The sequence below is a fragment of the Marmota marmota genome, unplaced genomic scaffold, assembly GCF_001458135.2.
Source record: "Marmota marmota marmota unplaced genomic scaffold, marMar, whole genome shotgun sequence".
Lineage (NCBI taxonomy): Eukaryota > Metazoa > Chordata > Mammalia > Rodentia > Sciuridae > Marmota > Marmota marmota.
The window spans coordinates 45,813,161-45,832,134 of record NW_026000229.1 but is presented as its reverse complement, the minus strand read 5'-3'; the positions used below and the strand labels follow the sequence as shown (position 1 = coordinate 45,832,134).

General features: G+C 36.7%; 1 protein-coding gene and 1 pseudogene across 1 annotated transcript; both read left to right on the top strand.

Annotated features, from left to right (window-relative positions):
• The first annotated feature begins 5,297 nt into the window (after positions 1 to 5,297).
• Positions 5,298 to 6,283, top strand: LOC107137847 (annotated as a pseudogene).
• A 7,322-nt stretch (positions 6,284 to 13,605) lies between these two features.
• LOC107137711 (olfactory receptor 4N5-like) lies at positions 13,606 to 14,532 on the top strand. Its single transcript, XM_015480164.1, has one exon. It carries the CDS (start codon positions 13,606 to 13,608, stop codon positions 14,530 to 14,532), a length of 927 nt encoding a protein of 308 aa, XP_015335650.1.
• The last annotated feature ends 4,442 nt before the right edge of the window (positions 14,533 to 18,974 follow it).

Genomic DNA, 18,974 nt, shown 5'->3' with positions numbered 1-18,974 from the left:
GACCACGTACCCCTCGGACAGGGGCGGAGCCCCAAAGAGTCCGACTCTGGTCGTGGATCCTAACAGATGAGTCCTTGAAAATCGGACTCCGGACGCCCGTGGAACGTCTTCCAGGGCTGCAGGAGCGAAGTCCGAGCTCGTCAGCTCCTTCAGCCTCCTGCCAGATTCAGATTGACTCAGCTGAATCACAGAAAACTCAGATTCGCAGCACGGTAGACAGACAGACAGATAACAGTGAAATCATAGGCTGGCCAGCTTACCTCCCGATGGCGGGTCGGTGGTCCCTGGGTGGGGGTCTCTGATCCCGGACGAGCCCCCAAATGAAAGACCCTCCAAGAGTGCCTTCCGTCTGAAGAGACCCGTACCCAAAGGACCAGCGAGACCACTAAGTTCGGATGCAAACAGCAAGAGGTTTATTCGAGTGCACAGGTACCCGGGGTGACAAGCTCTATGAGACTCGCGCGCCCTTGGCTTATCCTGAGGGGTTTATATAGAGCTTACAAGCGGAAGCGTGGATACAGAAGCGAGATGCATAGTTACAGGATCCCTATTGGAGGATTTAAATGAGGTGGGGGTTATAGTTCTTTCTGTTCTCGGAAATCAGATAAGGTTGTTGACTTGACCAGTTTCTGTTCCCTTCCTATATTTTTCGTTCCCTCATTGACCAGATGTCTGCCTTTGCACATCCTGTTTTTGTACCTCATTGACCAGGTGTCTGCCTCTGCACATCCTGTTTCTGTAACGACCTTGAGCAAGCCCAACCACTGAACTTGCTGACTCTGTTGCCCCTCTGGCCTCCTTTGACAAACTATTTTTCAAGCCTTGTTTTATCTGGCGCTACTAAGCTAAAGCTATAAGCAGCTGGGTTGGGGGGAACAGCTGGGTTGGGGGGGGTCTTTCATTACCATTCATTTTGATTTAGACCAAATTCATTATAGTTTAAAACACATAACTTTTCATCTATGTCTGTGTATGTATATCAAATTTCTTCCCAATCTAAAACACAGAGTCATTAAAGAGAGAAGTCCTTTCCTATAACTAGATAAAGCCACAGTCTTCTTATTTGACTAGTTGATGTATTCAGCAGCTCAAGGATTTGGGTTACAGCAATTTCATTGTGAATGAACAAAGATGAATGGGTAACAGAAGCAAGACCAGAGGTTCAATTTATCTAAAGATGTACTGATGTTCCATTAAAAATAGAGGTTGCACCTCATGATCCAATGTGGAAAGGCGGTAGACATGGCTACTTCTTTCAGATTCAAATGTCTCCTACAATCATCTATCTGGTTCTTTCTTCAGTACTAAGGTGACTTTTAATTTCAGAACTTAAAAACTGGTTTTGAGTTATAATTCTTAGGTCTGGAATAGAGTTTTCTTTAAAAAGAAATGATAAAACAATACACTTTTTCATAGGATCAAACATCCACCTAAAAGAAATAAAAGCAGAAAAAAATGAAGGGAGTATAGGTAATACATATCTAAATAATGTTATGGATCCTAAAAGAAACAAACGATCATTGTAAAACAATGAAGTATGGCTAACTTCAAAGTCACATGAGAATTTAAGAACTAAAGTAGAAAGAAAGTTTCAGAAAGCATAGAGCTAACTTGAACTGTGGAGGACATGCTATAGTGGGGCTCAGAGAAGGCAGGTGCGTGGGAGAGACAGGACGAACAGAACCTCCTAGCTAAGCCTTTGATGTTCATTGCTGCCTCAGCTTCAGCCAGCCAACACCAAATTCACAGATGAACCTACAGCATCTGCTCAGCTTTACCAATGTGAATTTAGACTTTCTAAGTTTCTTTCCTATTTATATCTCACCCTCTTCCAGCTCAGGTGGTGGAAAAGGGGTTCCCCTTGGTGGAATGAGCTGGGTGAGAAATAAAAGCTAAGAGAAATAAAACAGCAAAAAAATCACATAACACAGAAAGTAATTTCAAGAGTGGGGTCAGGATGGGCAATTCAATCATACAGATGGAGCTTCTATACTATGAGAAATGTAGCCGGGGCCTGCTTTATTTATATTAGGAAATAGCAAAGGCCTTCCATAGAATGTTCTTCATCAAAAAAGGTTAAAGGTAGGCTGTCCAGTTCCCAACGGGTTACACCCATCTCCTGAGCTACTATGGGGAACTTCCTAGCAGAGCAGAGATAGAAATCACATGCATTGGGCAATCTATTGGGAGGGCCACGGGTAATTGGATAGTTCACAACACCAAACCCAAATCTCCCTGGCCACCATTCCTGGAGAACACCCTCATGTAAATCACAGATGGCTTCCCACACTTATATCCCCTTCAGACTCCTGGGTATCAACTCCTTTCAACATTAGTAATTTATTATTACATAAAACAAGATTTTGAGTCACACATTCTGTTACACTATCAAAAACTCTCTTGACTTTTCAAAAATATTCTATTCAACTTGTCCCATTTATGCCTCATTTTCTCTCCTGAGTAAAAGAGTCTGTTTGCTATATATCTGGAAAAGATGGAAATGATTTATTTATTAAAATTAACTGCAGCTACTGCTTCTTAAATTACAAACTGAAATAACTCATTTTACTAAAATTAAAAATGTGAAATATATAAATTACAAAATAATCACCACTAATAAAGAAGTTCTTCATTAGACTTGTAAGCTTTACTGTTCTAATTGGGTAGGAATATAGTTGGTCAGCCATGTATTGCTCCAGAAGATGATTATTTATCATTAAGAAAATGGAAATGGCACTGAAGCAAAACTTTGACAAATTTTAGAGGATAACACCAGACCCAAGGATTTCATATTTAGGGAAACCGTCAGTGATGGTCTGGGTATTTGTAGTCTCCGTAACTCAGGTTGAAATTAATTCTCAAAGCTATATAGTATTTTGCAGTGGGGCTTTTTGGGGGTAGGTAGACCAGGTCATGAGGGTGGGGCCTCCATGAATTCCTTATAATAATAGGGAGAGAGACCCAAGGTAGAAAGCTTGTTCTATCTCACATGCAGACAGCCCACAGAGCAAGAAGGACCTCACTAGAGGCAGCTGCCTGATCTTGCACATCTCAACTTCAGAACCATGAGCCAAATAAGACATCATTACTCAGGAGAAGATCAGAGAGAAGAAAGTTGGGAAAAAGAAAAAAAGCATGTAACTTTCAAAGCAACAAGGGATAGAGTCAAAACATCAAGTGAACCCCTGTTACACTTTTACTATATTTTTAGGAATAGTTCATTTATTTTACATAAATTAAAACCTGATAAATTTCATAAAAAAATAAGATGTACATGCAGGTGTCCACACTAATGCTGACCTTCAACTTATAGTTCTGATCATTTATTCTTCACACACACACATACACATTTTGTTTAATGATGAACCCAGCCTAATTCCATCTTAAGATTGGGAACCATCTCATCACAAAGTCATGAAAAATTAATTTCTGTTTTACTATAAATTACTGAGATTTCTTAACTTGTTTGGAATTCCTGCCCATGCCTTGAACTCACCCATGCCTGGCTGTCCCTGACCAGATAACAACCCTGTCTGAAACCTCAGTGTCCCCTCAGAAATTATAATGTTGGGATATGAATTTACTCCCTACCTTGAAATATCATACCATGTAGATCATTAACCTACTATCTGCCTTTATATTATGCTTGTCAAAATCTTTTTAGCTGTAAGTTCTCAAGACACCCCTCTTTTGCAACTTTTTGTGCTATAAAATCTTTTTCCTGGGGAGCTGACGTGCTGGTCTCTAGCCCGGGGTTTTCAGGAAGGACAGTCGCTGGCCAGCTTTTGTGTACACAAATACAAGCTTGCTTTAATTTGATTTAAAGCAAAAATCAAATGGTGGTCTTTCTTTGTATCCTGGTTCAACATTTAGTTAGAAGAACAATATTCAATTATATAAGTAATAATAAATACTGGTAAGGATGTGGGGGAAAAGATACACTCATACATTGTTGATGGGGCTACAAATTACTACAATGACTTTGAAGATCTGTATGGAAATTATTCAAAGATTAGTAATAAAATCACCATATAACCCAGCTATCACATTCCTTAGTATTTATCCAGAAGACCTTAAATCAGCATGCTATATGATACAGGCACATCAATGTTTATAGCAATACAACTTACAACTGCAAAGTTTTGGAACCATCCCAGGTGCTGTTCAACAGATTAATGAATAAAGAAAATGTGATACACATGCACAATGGAGTTTTATTCAACCATAAAGAATGAAATTATGGTACTTGTTGGGAAAAGAGTTAGGTAGGAGCTCAGGGACATCAGGATATTGGTGACAAATTATTAGACAAAAGAAGGAAAGGTGTCTTATAAAGAAATACCTGTGCCGGGAGACCTGTGGAGGAGGCATACAAAAGAACAGACAAAGATACAAAAGTGTAAGTAGACAGACAGGATGGAGTAGACAGAGTGAAGTGAAATGTAAATGAGAAGTGCGGAAGTGAAGTGTCTGTTCCTCCTGGCCTGGGAGTTTGTTAACTCAAAGAACACATACCTCCATTATCATGACTATATTCTAATTAGTATTTCTTTAACTCAAGTGTTAGCTAACTGACATAAGGTCCAGGTTAATACAAACACAGAGCCCCTTCTCTCCAAGGACATTGCTAAAGAAACCAGATAGTGTCTGCCTAGTTGTCTTCTTGCCTCAGAGGGAGGAGGCTGGACATTCTGATTGTGGGAATCAGTGTGCCAGTTATCCTCTGGGAGTTTGCTCACTGGAGGAATGCTCCCCTGACTAATTCCACTGTCAGAATACTTACAGTGTCTGATCCCTATTTACAATAAATCTCATTACCATGAAAACTCCCACCACTGAGGACATCACCATGACAATTCCCACCAATTAGAAATTATGACCATGACAACTGCCCCCCACAAGTTCAAATTTTAAAATGACCAATGGAAGTAAAGTGTGCAGTATTCTAATTAGGTTTTCTAACCTAACCAATGGTTGAAGGAAATTGGAAATTATTCTAATCAGATATCATAAGATAACCAATGGGAAAAATATAGTTAGTTCTTCAATAACAACCATATAGGAATAGACCACTCCACACTTCAGGATACGTGACCCTAATTACCAAACATTGGAGCCTTGAGCCTCTCTCTCTTGCTTGGGCCATTCCTTTCTACATATTACTTCCGTGTCTTTCACTCAATTCTTTGTACGAGACACTGAGGACCTGTACTTTTACTGGACATCCCAATGGTAACAAAAGGGTGGAATTGCAGAGCATAATGCTAAGTGAAATAAACCAAATTCGACACCAGACATTGATTTGCTCTCTCAAAGCCATTTCTGCACCAACCATGGCCACCTTTGAGGAGCTCAGCACCAAAGCCAAGATGCCCATGTTGGATCTGGGCACCTGGAAGTCTCCCCCAAACAAAGTCAACGAAGCCATAAAGGTGCCATTGATGCAGGATTTCGCCACATAGACTGTGTCTATGTCTATCAGAATGAGAATGAGGTGGGAGAAGCCATCCAAGAGAAGATCCAAGAGAAGGTGGTGAAGCGGGAGGACCTCTTTATTGTGAGCAAGTTGTGGTGCACCTTCTTTGAGAGGAAGCTTGTGAAGGAAGCCTGTCGGAAGACCCTCAAAGATCTGAAACTGGACTATCTGGATGTCTACCTTATTCATTGGCCCCAGAGATTTCAGGCTGGGAAGGACTTATTCCCCAAAGATGATAAAGGCAACAACCTCATCAGTAAAGAAACATTCTTGGATGCCTGGGAGGTCATGGAGGAGCTGGTAGATGAGGGGTTGGTGAAAGCTCTTGGTGTTTCCAACTTCAACCACTTCCAGATTGAGAAGATCTTGAATAAGCCTGGACTCAAATATAAACTAGTGACTAACCAGGTGGAGTGTCACCCATACCTCACCCAGGAGAAACTGATCCAATACTGCCACTCTAAGGGCATCACGGTCACAGCCTACATCCCCCTGGACTTTCCAGATAGACCTTGGGTCAAACCAGCAGACCTTTCACTACTGGAGGACCCTAAGATCAAGGAGATTGCTGCAAGGCACAAAAAATCCCCAGCCCAGGTTCTGATCCGGTTCCATATCCAGAGGAATGTGGTGGTGATCCCCAAGTCTGTGACCCTAGAACGTATTCTCGAGAACTTTCAGGTCTTTGACTTCAAATTGAGTGATGAGGAGATGGCGACCTTACTCAGCTTCAACACAAACTGGAGGATCTGTGTCCTGGCTGACCAGGCTAATTTGCTGGACTACCCCTTCACTGCTGATTACTAAAGCTAAATATCCTGATGAGACACCTGGTGGATTCTTTCTCTTCACTGAAGTGGAATTTAGTCTCCCTGAGGCACATTTTTAGCTAAAATTATATGAAATTATATTGTGCTTGATCTTTTCAGAATCTAGGCAAATTTTTTAAAAAAATTATTAGTGTATTATAATTGTACATAATGGGATTTTTTTTAATGCTCTAATCATCCATGCATGCAATATTAGTTGCTCAATCTCCTTCTCAGAACCTGCTTTCGTTCTCCTCCTCCCTTCCCCTAAGCAAGGTTTTATTTAGATCCATATGTTGATCCAGGAAAAGACTTATCACAGAGAAGTATGACTCAGATGAGCAAAAGACTATTTCTTCCATTTATTTGATCTGAACAAATGTTTTTTAAACAACAGGTTCTCTGCTACCATTGAGGATGCAAAAATAAAAAAGAATAAAAAAATAATGAAAGTAAAAATAAAGAAATAAACTAAATTCAAAAGGTCAAGGTTAAATGTTTTCACTCAAAGTGGAAGTAAGAGCAAAGTCAGCAAAAAGCTCCCATCTAAAAGATGTTGAGTTTTCTCTACACAGAAAAGATGAGGTTTGAGGAGGTAAATATTTCACCTGATGTAATCATTACAGAACATATACATCTATCAAATGTTACTTGGTGTTCCATTCATATGTACAATGTTATATTTTTATGTACTGGTTAATTGACAAGTAGGATTGCATCAAATTTAAAGCTTCTGACGCACAAAGAAGAGAATAATTAATAGACTGAAGAGACTACTTAAAAATGGGGGAAAATCTTTGGCAACAATTTATCTGACAGAGAATTAATATCTACAACATATGAAGAACACAAACATCAATAAAATAAGCATTTCAATTAAAAATAGGCAAATGACATGCATAGACACTTCTTATAAGAAATAAAAACAGCCAGTAAATAATTATATGAAAAAAATCCTTGTGCAGTGATGCACACCTGTAATACCTGAGGCTCAGGATCCTGAGGCAGAAGGATCAGGAGTTCATATCCAGCCTGAGCAAAAGTGAGATGCTAAGCAACTCAGTGAGGCCCTGTCTCTAAATCAAATACAAAATAGGGCTGGCAATATGATTAAGTGGTCAAGTGACCCTGAGTTCAATCCCTGGTACAAATTATATAGAGTGCTCACCTAGCATGTGTGAGGCCCTGGGTTCGATCCTCAGCACCACATTTAAAAATATTTAAAATAAAGATACTGTGTCCAACTACAACTAAAAAATGAATTTAAAACAAAAGAAAAACCAGGCAGAATTTTGAATGATTAAATATTTTCTTGTATTTAATTTTCTTAATTGAGAAATGGAATGTAACAAATCGTGTGTGTATGTATATATAGTTAGCCATCAGTGAAATGGAAGTCAAAGATAAAATGACATTCTGTCTCACCCCAGGTAGAATGACTACCATCAAAACAACAACAACAAGATAGAAAATAATAGATGCTTTGAAGAATGTTGGGGGGGGGAAGCAACACATCATTGCTTGGAATGTGAGTTAATACAGCTGCAATGGAAGAGTATAGAGCTTCATCAAAAATCTAAAAATGGAACTTCCTTACAATCCATTTATTCAAATCATAGGTATATATCCTTAAGAAATGTAGTCAGAGATACTGGTCGACCCACATTTATATCAATACTGTTCACAAACTATGTACAATAGATAAGACATGCAATCATTCTATGGGCCCATCAACAGCTGAATGGATAAAGGGAATGTGGTCTTTATGCCAGGGATTGTGATTCAGCCATAAAGCAGAAGGACATCCTATCATTTGTAGTAAAATGAATGGGAACAAGTGAGCAGCATGATAAACAAAACAAGGCACACAGACAAGTAGAGCATACTTTCTCTCACATGTAGAAACATAAGTAGAAAAAGCTGAAAACAGGAGAGAAATTGTTAGTGATTGATAAGGAGGCAAAGGGAAGAAAGCAGAAGGATGAGGGGAGCGGGTAGAAAAGTGGATGGACATGATCAATAGTCAATGTATATTCACGTATAGCAATACCACAATAAGTATCACTAATGTGTACCATTAGTATTAGTAATTCTAAAAAGTAATTTTTAAAAACTTACACATGAATGCACACTAAAGTATATCTTTATAATGTTATAAAATTGCCTAACATGAAAGAGTTTCTCAGAGGTAGAGATTATTTTGGACTAGTAAAGCTCTAAGATACTACTTTTAACTAATTCTAATGTACTATGTTATACACTGAGAAATCGGAGCCAAAGAAAATCTGTAATTATATAAAAAAGGAAATAAAAACTCCACAAAAATCCAAAATTAAGACTTTGTCTTTCCAAGGATACTCCCCTGCTCCCCCTCCCTCTCTTTTCCAGCCCCTTCCTCTCTATCTGTCCACGACTTTCTGAGTTCACCCATCTCTTTGGGCATTATCACTCTTTCTTTTCATCTTTACTTCTGTATTTTCATATGTATTTTTGTTTGTTTGTTTCTTCTGTGCTTTCTTTTCTAGATACTGATATATTTAACTTTTTTTTTACTCCTGAGGATCTACTCTACAGATATATTTTTCATGCAAGATTACTTATGTATGTTCAAAGTTATTAGCAGCATAGACTCTAATAGGAAAGAAGCCCCAACAAATATTACCTTCCTTCCTTTACCTCTTTATTCACTTTTCATCATCTCCTATTGCCTTTCCGTCTGAACTTGACAAATATTTGAATGAAAGAATACTTGACTGAATATTGTATTTACTTTGTAAAATTAAAGTTCCTTATTTTAGTTTTAATGTTGTTCAGAATAATGCCATGGTTCTTTTTCATGTATAAGAAAAACTAGGTAGTGAAGGGATAGTGGCTGAGCGGTAGAGTGCTCACCTAGCACGTGTGAGGCCCTGGGTTCCATCCTCAGCAACACATTAAAAAATTTTAAAATAAAGATACTGTGTCCAACTACAACTAAAAAATAAATTAAAAAAAAACTAGGCAGAATTTTGAATGATTAAATATTTTCTTCTATTTCATTTCCTTAATTGAGGAATGGAATGTAACAAAGCACATTTTTTAGAAAAAATTTATAACTATCGATACAAAATGTGCAATAGATTATTATTTTATTTGAGAGGACAAAGACCTAAAGGCATTGGTCTCCAAGACACCATGAAGGTCTTTAGTTAAGCATAATTAGTAATTTCTGACAATTCATTAGAAACCTAATGTATTCGCTTCATCTTGCTCTTTTGCACCAAAAATATGCATTTACTATGATATTTATTATTGATTCAGGACCACTATTTAACTTTCTAGATAAGATCTATGAATTCTCATCCCAGATATGAGTTACATATCTAAAATAACCTTCTAGGCTTTCTGCTTTCATTATGCCTGATTAACATCTAACATTCTATTATCATTGCCACTAACAAATTGTCAAATACTACACAGATACATGTAATCCTGTTCTTGTAGCAGCACAATCAAAATAGCCAAGTTATGGAACAAGCCTAGATATCCATAAACATATGAACAGATGAAGAAAATATGGTGTATATACACAATAGAGTTTTATTCAGTTATAAATAAGAACCAAATTATGTCATTTAAAGGAAAATGGATGGAACTAGAGAGCATAATGTTGAGTGAAATGATGCAGACTCAAAATCAAGGGTCAAATGTTATCTCTCATATGTGGATACAGGAGAGAAACAACAAAGAGACAAAGAGATTACAACAAAATAAGACAGACTAGTAGAGAAGAAGGTGATCAGAGGGATGAGTACAGGGAAAGGACAGGTAGTAGGAAATGAAATTTACCACAGTATGTTATGTACGTGTAGAAATACACCATAATGAAAACTACTATTTGTATATAATTAGACACTAATTACAAAAATAAAAGTGAAAACATAAATGTGGGAACCTTAATGGGCACATACTTTGATTATTTAGTATTAAATATATTCTTGTCATTTTCCTTGTATGCTTCTAGATGGCATTCCACTAATTCCCACTGGTAGTACTCTACAGGTTAAAGTTGTTGTAAAACCCAGAGCACATTCTGTATTGCATCATAAATTAGAAGTGCATATTTTGGAATCTATGATGTACAAATATGAGAACATATATTTAAAGAAACTATTTAGAATGTTCTTTGAACTTCCCCTTCAGCAGGTGGAAGAAGATAGCTGTTTGAGGGTAGGATTGGATTCCTGACAAAGTGAAATTTTCATCTTTTGTACTTGAAATAGAAATTCAAAAAATCATGCATTTATCTGGGACATCTGCTGCCTTCAAACTTATGAGAACAGAATAATGCTGCAGAAATAGAAAAAGGTTAGCACTTTCTACCCTGGCCCTGAGTTGAAGCCCATTTCATGTTTGATTCCTACTATTATTTGAAAGAGACTAAAATAAGAGGAAATGCCAAGAATGTTGGGAGATTAACCATTTGGATATTAATTTGGGTGTAATACAAATGACTGATTCCAACCTTCCCACCCCCAGAAACAAAGGTAAAGTGGAAAAAGGAATAAGAAATCCCAATCAGTCAGAAAGTGTAGGCAGAGTCTCAAGACAAACTTCATTGACTTCACAAGTATGCAACAGGTATGCATATCCAGCTGACATGCTCTGCCTGTGCATCTTCTAGGCAAGAGGAGTTTTGTGTCAGGTAAAATGACAAGGAAGGCTAGAGGTGGTGAAAGCCTTTGGGCTTCTCTTTAGCCTACACTAACAGCACTTCTTTGTCTTCCCTGCCTGAACACTCACTTGAACCTGTGACACCCTCTTGTGCAGGAACTCATTTTGTGCAGAGGAATGTCCATCTCAGACACAGCTGTCCTCAGTCTCTGTAATGAGCACAATTTGAGACTGTCTGGAACAGGGTACAGAAAGGAGACTAGAAGAAGGCAGGAAGCGAACTGAAAACTTGGGATGATATGGAATTCCATCTATTGGGTGACAGGGAATAGACACAGTAGAAAATGAAAAAGGAATCAGGTGCTACCTGTTTCTTGGCATCCTGAACCTGAAGAAGCACAGGTGCCCAATCCAGGGGTGCAGTGGATGCACCATGTGTAAGTACAGGAGGGGAGCTCCAAGGCTCACTGTCCTGGGAGCAGATTCTGCATCCACTGTGAGGTGTGGATATGGAGGTCAACTGGGTTAAGTGGGTTCAGAGAAAGGAGCTCTCTAGCTACTTCTAAGGACATCAAAGACATTTTGTTATATTTCAGATCTCTTAGACTCAGTATGTTTGTGCTAATGCATGTGGGACTATGTGTTTGTGTATTCATCAAATATGAGCTCCTGTATTTTAACTACTTATTCTATAACATTGTAACATTTGTGTACAGCTACTGTGCAAGAATCAGCATGATATAACTCTAAGACCTTTTCATCAGGATAAATATATCCTCATGTACATTATGTAAATTTCTACTGTACCTATCAGCCTCTAACAGTTTCCTTGTCTGGATATTTTACACAACTGTTTTGTGCTGTCTTTCTTCTTTCATACAGTATAGTGTTTTTGAGGTTCCTTCCTATTGTAATATGTATCAATCAACATTTCACTGCTTTTCTTTTCTTTCTTATTTTTGGCCAAATTGTATTTGTCTATTTCATAGCACTTTTGAAAAGTATTACATGTAACTGAAAATCAAACCAGCATCTGTATATTTCACATTGCAGTAATTGTTCTAATCAGTAGTCATTTCTCTTCCATATAATACACTCCAACAGTGAACTATGTATTTTCAAAGGGTTAATTATGTGTTTGTAAAATGTTTTTATATTAGACTAACACAAATACATGATTTTTAAAAACATCTGTAGTAAAAGAAAGAAATTCCACTGATTTCAGCATTCCAACAGATTACCTTGTTAACCTCCAACCCAGAATGAATACTTTCTACTTTAGAGACTAGTATACAGACTAAATATTATCTCTCAATTTCTCCAACATGATTGTAACTCTTATTTAGACAAAGCTTTAGACAGAAAAGGTGACTTCTTTTTTGGTACTGGAATTGAACTCAGTGGCACTCGACCACTGAGTGACATCCCTAGCACTATTTTGTGTATTAGTTAGAGACAGGGTCTCACTGATTTGCTTAGTGTCTCACAGTGCTGTGCTGGCTGTGAACTCACAATTGACCTGGCTCAGCCTCCTGAACTATTGGGATTACAGGCACTCACCACCTACCTAGCTAAAATGGAAATTATTAAGTCAAACAAAGTCATGATTTGTCATTTAATGCCTTGATGAAATAGTGTCAGTTAATGAAATACCAATACTTTCCTAATTAGTTTTGACAGAGGTATACATACTCATTTAATCACTTGCTAATGAGACCAAAGAAGGAAATACACTGCAAATTTAAAGTTAACTGCAATTAACTTTAATTTAATTATCTCTTGAATGAGTATATTATATGTTGTATATGGCCAATACCAATGCACTCTTCTTTAATTATATTACTTAGGATAGTCAAATTCCTTTTTGTATTATTAAAAAATATCTGTGAGAAGAATATCATTTGGCTACCATTCTGACATTCAGAGAAGCAGATTTTAGGTATATGGTAAGCAAAAAAAGGTCTACTATTTAGAATTTAAGAACAGGATATAGTGCCTAAACACGATCAGCACCTGGTCATGTATATAACCAGGGTAATACTTCTAAGTCAGGTCAAAGGCACAGATCTGGTTTTAAGTGCCTGATGACCAGTTTAGATTGAGAATTCATAAGACTATCTATGCAGAGCATGACATCAGAATTATCATTGCAATTCAGAAAACAAACAGAAAGATAACAAGCAAGGACTTGGGCTTCTGTAGGACTTGAACAAAACACTTTGTTATGTGTCAATAAGGAGAAGGGACCCACACTTTGCCCATATTCTGACAATCAGAAACAGTGAATTACCATTAACAACAAAGATTAGTCATCAATAACCCCAAAACAGAGAATCTTGCTAAAGTTTATGTTGTGTGTTAGTGAGTAAATTCCTAAGACATTGTAAGCAAAATAGCCTCGAGTCCTACAGAAGCACAGTTATATAGAAATTCATGGTTAAATGGAATGAAAGTGTAGTTAGAAGACCCAAGTCTTGGTGAGGAATGAGTAGAATGAAAGAAGGGTGAACTCAGGGCTCAAGGGAATTATGGGGCATAAGTTGCTTTCAGCTATACTAATTTGGGATGTAGCAAATATTATTTTTGCTAGGAAAAGATCTATTGAGCAGAAAAAGGTTGGTCATAACAGGTAACATTTGCTTTTGTGATTCTCCGGATTAGGAAGGGATGGACACAGGAAACAGCACAGTTGTGACAGAATTCATCCTCCTTGGTTTGACTCAGTCTCAAGAGGCCCAAATCCTGCTCTTTGTGCTAGTCTCAATGTTCTACCTCATAATCCTCCCTGGCAATGTTCTTATCATTCTTACTATAAGATCAGATCCTGGACTTAATGCTCCCCTCTATTTCTTCTTGGGAAACTTGGCCTTCCTGGATGCCTCCTACTCCTTCATTGTGTCTCCCAGGATGCTGGTGGACTTCTTCTCTGAGAAGAAAGTAATTTCCTACAATTGCTGCATCACCCAGCTGTTTTTCTTGCACTTCCTTGGTGTAGGGGAGATGTTCCTCCTTGTTATCATGGCCTTTGACCGCTACATTGCCATATGTCGGCCTCTACACTATGCAACAGTCATGAGCCCCAGGGTCTGCTATGCATTGCTGTTGGCTCTGTGGCTTGGGGGTTTTGCCCACTCCATTGTGCAAGTGGCCTTTATTCTGCACTTGCCCTTCTGTGGCCCAAACCAGCTGGACAACTTCTTCTGTGATGTGCCACAGGTCATCAAGCTGGCCTGCACTGACACCTTTGTGGTGGAGCTCCTGATGGTCTCCAACAGTGGCCTGCTCACCCTGCTGTGCTTCCTGGGCCTTCTGGCCTCCTATGCTATTATCCTCTGCAGAATAAAGAGACACTCCTCAGAAGGGAAGAGCAAGGCTATCTCCACTTGCACCACCCACATTATCATTGTGTTCCTCATGTTTGGACCTGCCATTTTTATCTACACCCGTCCCTTCCGGGTTTTCCCAGCTGACAAAGTGGTTGCTCTCTTTCATACAGTCATCTTTCCTTTGCTGAACCCTGTAATATATACTCTTCGCAATCAGGAAGTGAAAGCCTCCATGATAAAGCTGTTACGTCAGCACAGGGTGTTCTAAATGAAGTAGAAACATGAGTAAATCAACAGCAGAGAAAGTTCAATCAAAATGAAATAAATTATTTCTTTATGCACTGAACTAATGAGTCATTTAGTAAACGTACTGTTACTGATCACTTTCAATTTTCAGGCTGTGTGGCATATGAAGGAGATAAACTACATCCAGTTGTCCTAGGATTATATTCAAGTGAATAAATACAGGTGAAAGTATCAAATCAGAAAAAAAAAATGTCAACAGCAGTGCTACACTGTAGATTGGGGAGGTACTAAATACCTTGCTTTTTACTGTCAATAAGGTATTCTGACACAAACCAGCTGGTCCTTGGGATTAGCTGATTCAAGATGATCTAAAAGAAGTAACCACAAAATTACCTGAGATATTATAGGAAGAAAGGATGACTAATACAAGGATCCACAATTTATAAGTTCGTTATACTTGAAGACCACAAGAAGAATAATGTAGCTTAGTGAAATTGAAGCAGTTTAAAGTGGCAAGAATTGAAAGAAAAGAAGTTGGCAGGTAAAATTCTCCTGAAGTATTTCAAGCAATGGAAAGAATTTCACACCATTTAAATCTCAAATGAGGTCATAAAAGGCATTAAACTGGAGAGTATTAATGTTTTCTACTTGCCTTAAGGAAAAAGCCTCAAGACTCTGGAGGAATATGGGAAATAAAATTTCATTAAGTAAAAAAAAAAATCATACTGTTAATTAATTTATTCGTGCCTTAATTAGTTATTTTTTTCCTAAATTTGAAGAGTGTTGTGATTTCCCTCACTGTTGTTGTTAATCTTGGAGAGGAATTTGAGTTCCCTTCAAATGATTTCATCCTGAATGTAATTATGTTGCTATTTGTTATGTTAATCTTTATTTAGTTACAGATGACTAAACCACTTCAATTTCTTTTTTTCTTTATTTGTTTGCTTGGATGGGGGTAATATCAGGTATCCTATATTTGAAATAGTTGAATGGGTGGTAAAAGCGGCCTATGAACTTGGAATCAAGTTATATATATAATTTATATTATATGTAACATATAATATAAATTATATATATATAATTATAATTATATATAAATTATATATATATTAATTGACTATATATATATATATATATATATATAGTCAGTTAAAGAAATCCTGTCCTCATAGCAATTATTAATATGTAGAATACAGCAATTATTTTTCTATTGCAGGCTACAAGATCACAGAACTGAAACTGTGTGCAATACTCAGGAAAATAGCTCAGAGCTTCTCTAGCACTAGTAGATAGTAGATATCTCCATATAAAATGGAAACCTTATATCCTTCAGTCCCTATGCCACTTCCCTGATTTCTGAATTTAAGACTAACTAAGTCAATCAGAAGTTGTAAGAAGACTTTAGGGTTTAATTTTTAGCCATGATGCTTCTGGAGAAGACAAAGTTGGATTCTGTCTTAAGAAGACTGGAAATCAGCTTCAACCTACAGTCTTCTTTGGATGAACAAGGGATTTCTAATTGTTTGTTGTGAGGTGCTGCCCTGTGCATTGTAGATTGCTGGGTAGCATCTCTGACCTCAAACTACTAGAGGTAATGTTTGTACACACTTGAGACATTCTGGGTTAAGAAGATTAGCTTCCTGTGTGTAGATCTTATAGTAATATGGTTAACAACCTCATTTTGCAATTAGTACATGATCTAGAGCCTATGCAACCTACGATTTTTAAAAAACTGTATTCATAGTATAAAAACATCACTGGAAAATATTAGTATGCTATCTAAATATAAGAAAAAAATCATTTGTATTTTTTGATACTATCCAGACTATGAAAGAAAATAATTTCATTAAACTAACTATGATGACTGTGTTCAAAATGGCAGAAAATAATGTATAAAAAAGGTAAAAGGTTGGACATGTGGCACATGCCTGTAATCCCAGTGGCTCGGGAGGCAGAGGCAGAAGGATCATGAGTTCAAAGCCAGTCCTAGCAAAGGTAAGGCACTGAGCAATTCTGTGAGACCCTGTCTCTAAATAAAATACAAAATAGGGTTGGGATATGGATAATTGTTCGAGTGCCCCTGAGTTCAATCCCTGTCCCCTCAAATAAGATAAAAGTATTTCAACAGAAAATTATAATTCAAGAAATTATCAACTAACATTCTATTAATTAAAAATTGTTAAAGTAATAATTCATCACGACTTTAAAATTGATTTAAACACAGGAAACTACAAAAAAGTTAGGTAGAAATAAAGTGAATAAAAAATTCAAATGAAATGCAAATTGGATAAAAAGGAAACTAAGGAAAGGGTATTAGAAATACGTAAGATACAATGGAAATGTACTACCTATGTATAGTTGACATCCAAGTAGTGTGGGAAAAAGAGAAAATGGAAAGATGCAATATTTGCAGAGAACTTCTACAAAGTGATAAAGGGCATCGACATGGACCACATGGACCACAAACAAGTCTTTGGTCCATAAGCAGAATAAAGTTTTGAGAAAGAAGACCCAAATGCATGAATATAAAGCAGATAAAAGTCAATGATAAAGAGACTCTTAGAAGTCGCTGATAGAAGGAAGCACATATTGACTTGAAAGGATAAACAGTAAGAACAGCTTTTCCCCCATAAAACAAACATGGAAATCAGAGTACAATGATACCTTGAAATTGCTGAAAGACGACAAAACAAGTCTAATAATTGTTATTAGATAAAGAAACCGTTTAAGTTAAGAGAAAGACACTTTTGGACAGAAAATCTGTTGCCTGAGAATTTGTACTAAATCAGTATTGGGAGTAGTTCTTCAGTTAAGAGACCCTAATCCTGAAAGGAAACAATAAATTAAAGAAAGAATGAAGAATAAGTTAATTGTCAAGTTGATACATGTAAATAAATATAGACTGACTATTGACTGTACAAACAGTAGTGTGTTTTAAAGGTTTTATCATACATATGTACAGTACATACATACAGCATATATGTAATATATACATATTATACATATTGTGTGTCTGTATGTACACATGACAAGAGTCTTGAACAATGAAAGAAACAATAAACAAGGAATTTAAGTGTTCTTTGATTCTAATATATTAAAATATTTGGTCAAACTAATACTTCGAGTAGAATCTCTGGATATATGTTTAATCTTTATGAAATCCTGTAAAATACTAATAAGAAGTCTTCTAACTATAAAATTCAGGATAAGTTTTGAAAAGGATTATTTGCCTGAAAACAGCTAAACAGAAGAAAGAAAGAGTGTATGAAATAGGAAAAAAACAGATAGAAAAGTAAATATACTACAAAAAATAAACATTAAAAGTTTCATTTAAATTCTGGAATTGCTAAACTTCAAGCATGAATGCTTCCATATTTGTTTATTTGCCTACTCAGGAAATTTATCTGAAACCCCAAGTCAACATCTGTTATGCTTTTGGAGTGATTTGAGGACATGCAGAGAACGGCAGAAATAAAACCAAAAATACTTGAATCACCCTGTGTGGGCACTCCCAGCTAAGGTGGCACAAAGTGACACTGAGTTTTCTTTCAGCTCTCTTCTATAACAAGTGTCCTTTTCACAGTCTGTTCACAGCATTGTTTTCCATGTATTTACAGTTGTTGTTGGTGATTCTGCTGTTTAAAGTCAGAGTCCTAACAATGTTCCAAAACACAAGGATCCTGTGATATGCCTTAGAGACCAATGCTTCTGTTAGGTAAGCTTCATTCAAGCAGGAGTGATGCTGGTGGTGGCGAGGTCATTTTAAAACAGGAGTCTTTTAAAAGAAGCACAGATAAAACAAAATAATGTCTTAATTGTTTGATGAAAATGTTGATACCAGAGATTTGTAGAAAGATATGTTGCATTATTCTCTAAATTATTGTCATTTATTAATAAACATTAATGATTAATTATAATGCTACATTACATAATATAAATAAAAGTTTCTTTTAGGCTGCCATTTTTTATAGATAGATAAATAATAAGACTGTAAGGATAAAATACTTTAGAAAATCACAGAATGTTACCACTATAAAATATTGATGATCTCATTACAATCGTTAGAACTTAAGAGGAGCAACAGATGAGAAAATTTAATCTTCCTGAATACAGTAAAAAAAAATGGGTAAGTACTTAAACACTTATTAATCTAGAAATATTTAAATAGAGAGACACTGTCTTTACAGTCTCATGAGCTTCTGTAAGTCTATGTTCTTTTTTGTACAATATGTTTTTCAGAGATACAGAAAATCCAGGGTCAATAGCTGAAACTTTAAAACTACTAGAACACAAAAATATAGAAAATGCTATGATATCACTCTGACCAATATTTCCTTGAATATGACCACAGGAAAACACACAGAAAAAAAACAGAAATAGAAAGGATTGAGCCAAATTAAAATATTCTGCAAAGCAAAGAATTCAAGTAAGAAAACATTCCAGAGTGTGAAAAAATACTGGCAA

Coding starts and splice junctions, on each gene's coding strand:
- LOC107137711 (XM_015480164.1), top strand. CDS start 13,606: ATGGACACAGGAAACAGCACAGTTGTGACAGAATTCATCCTCCTTGGT.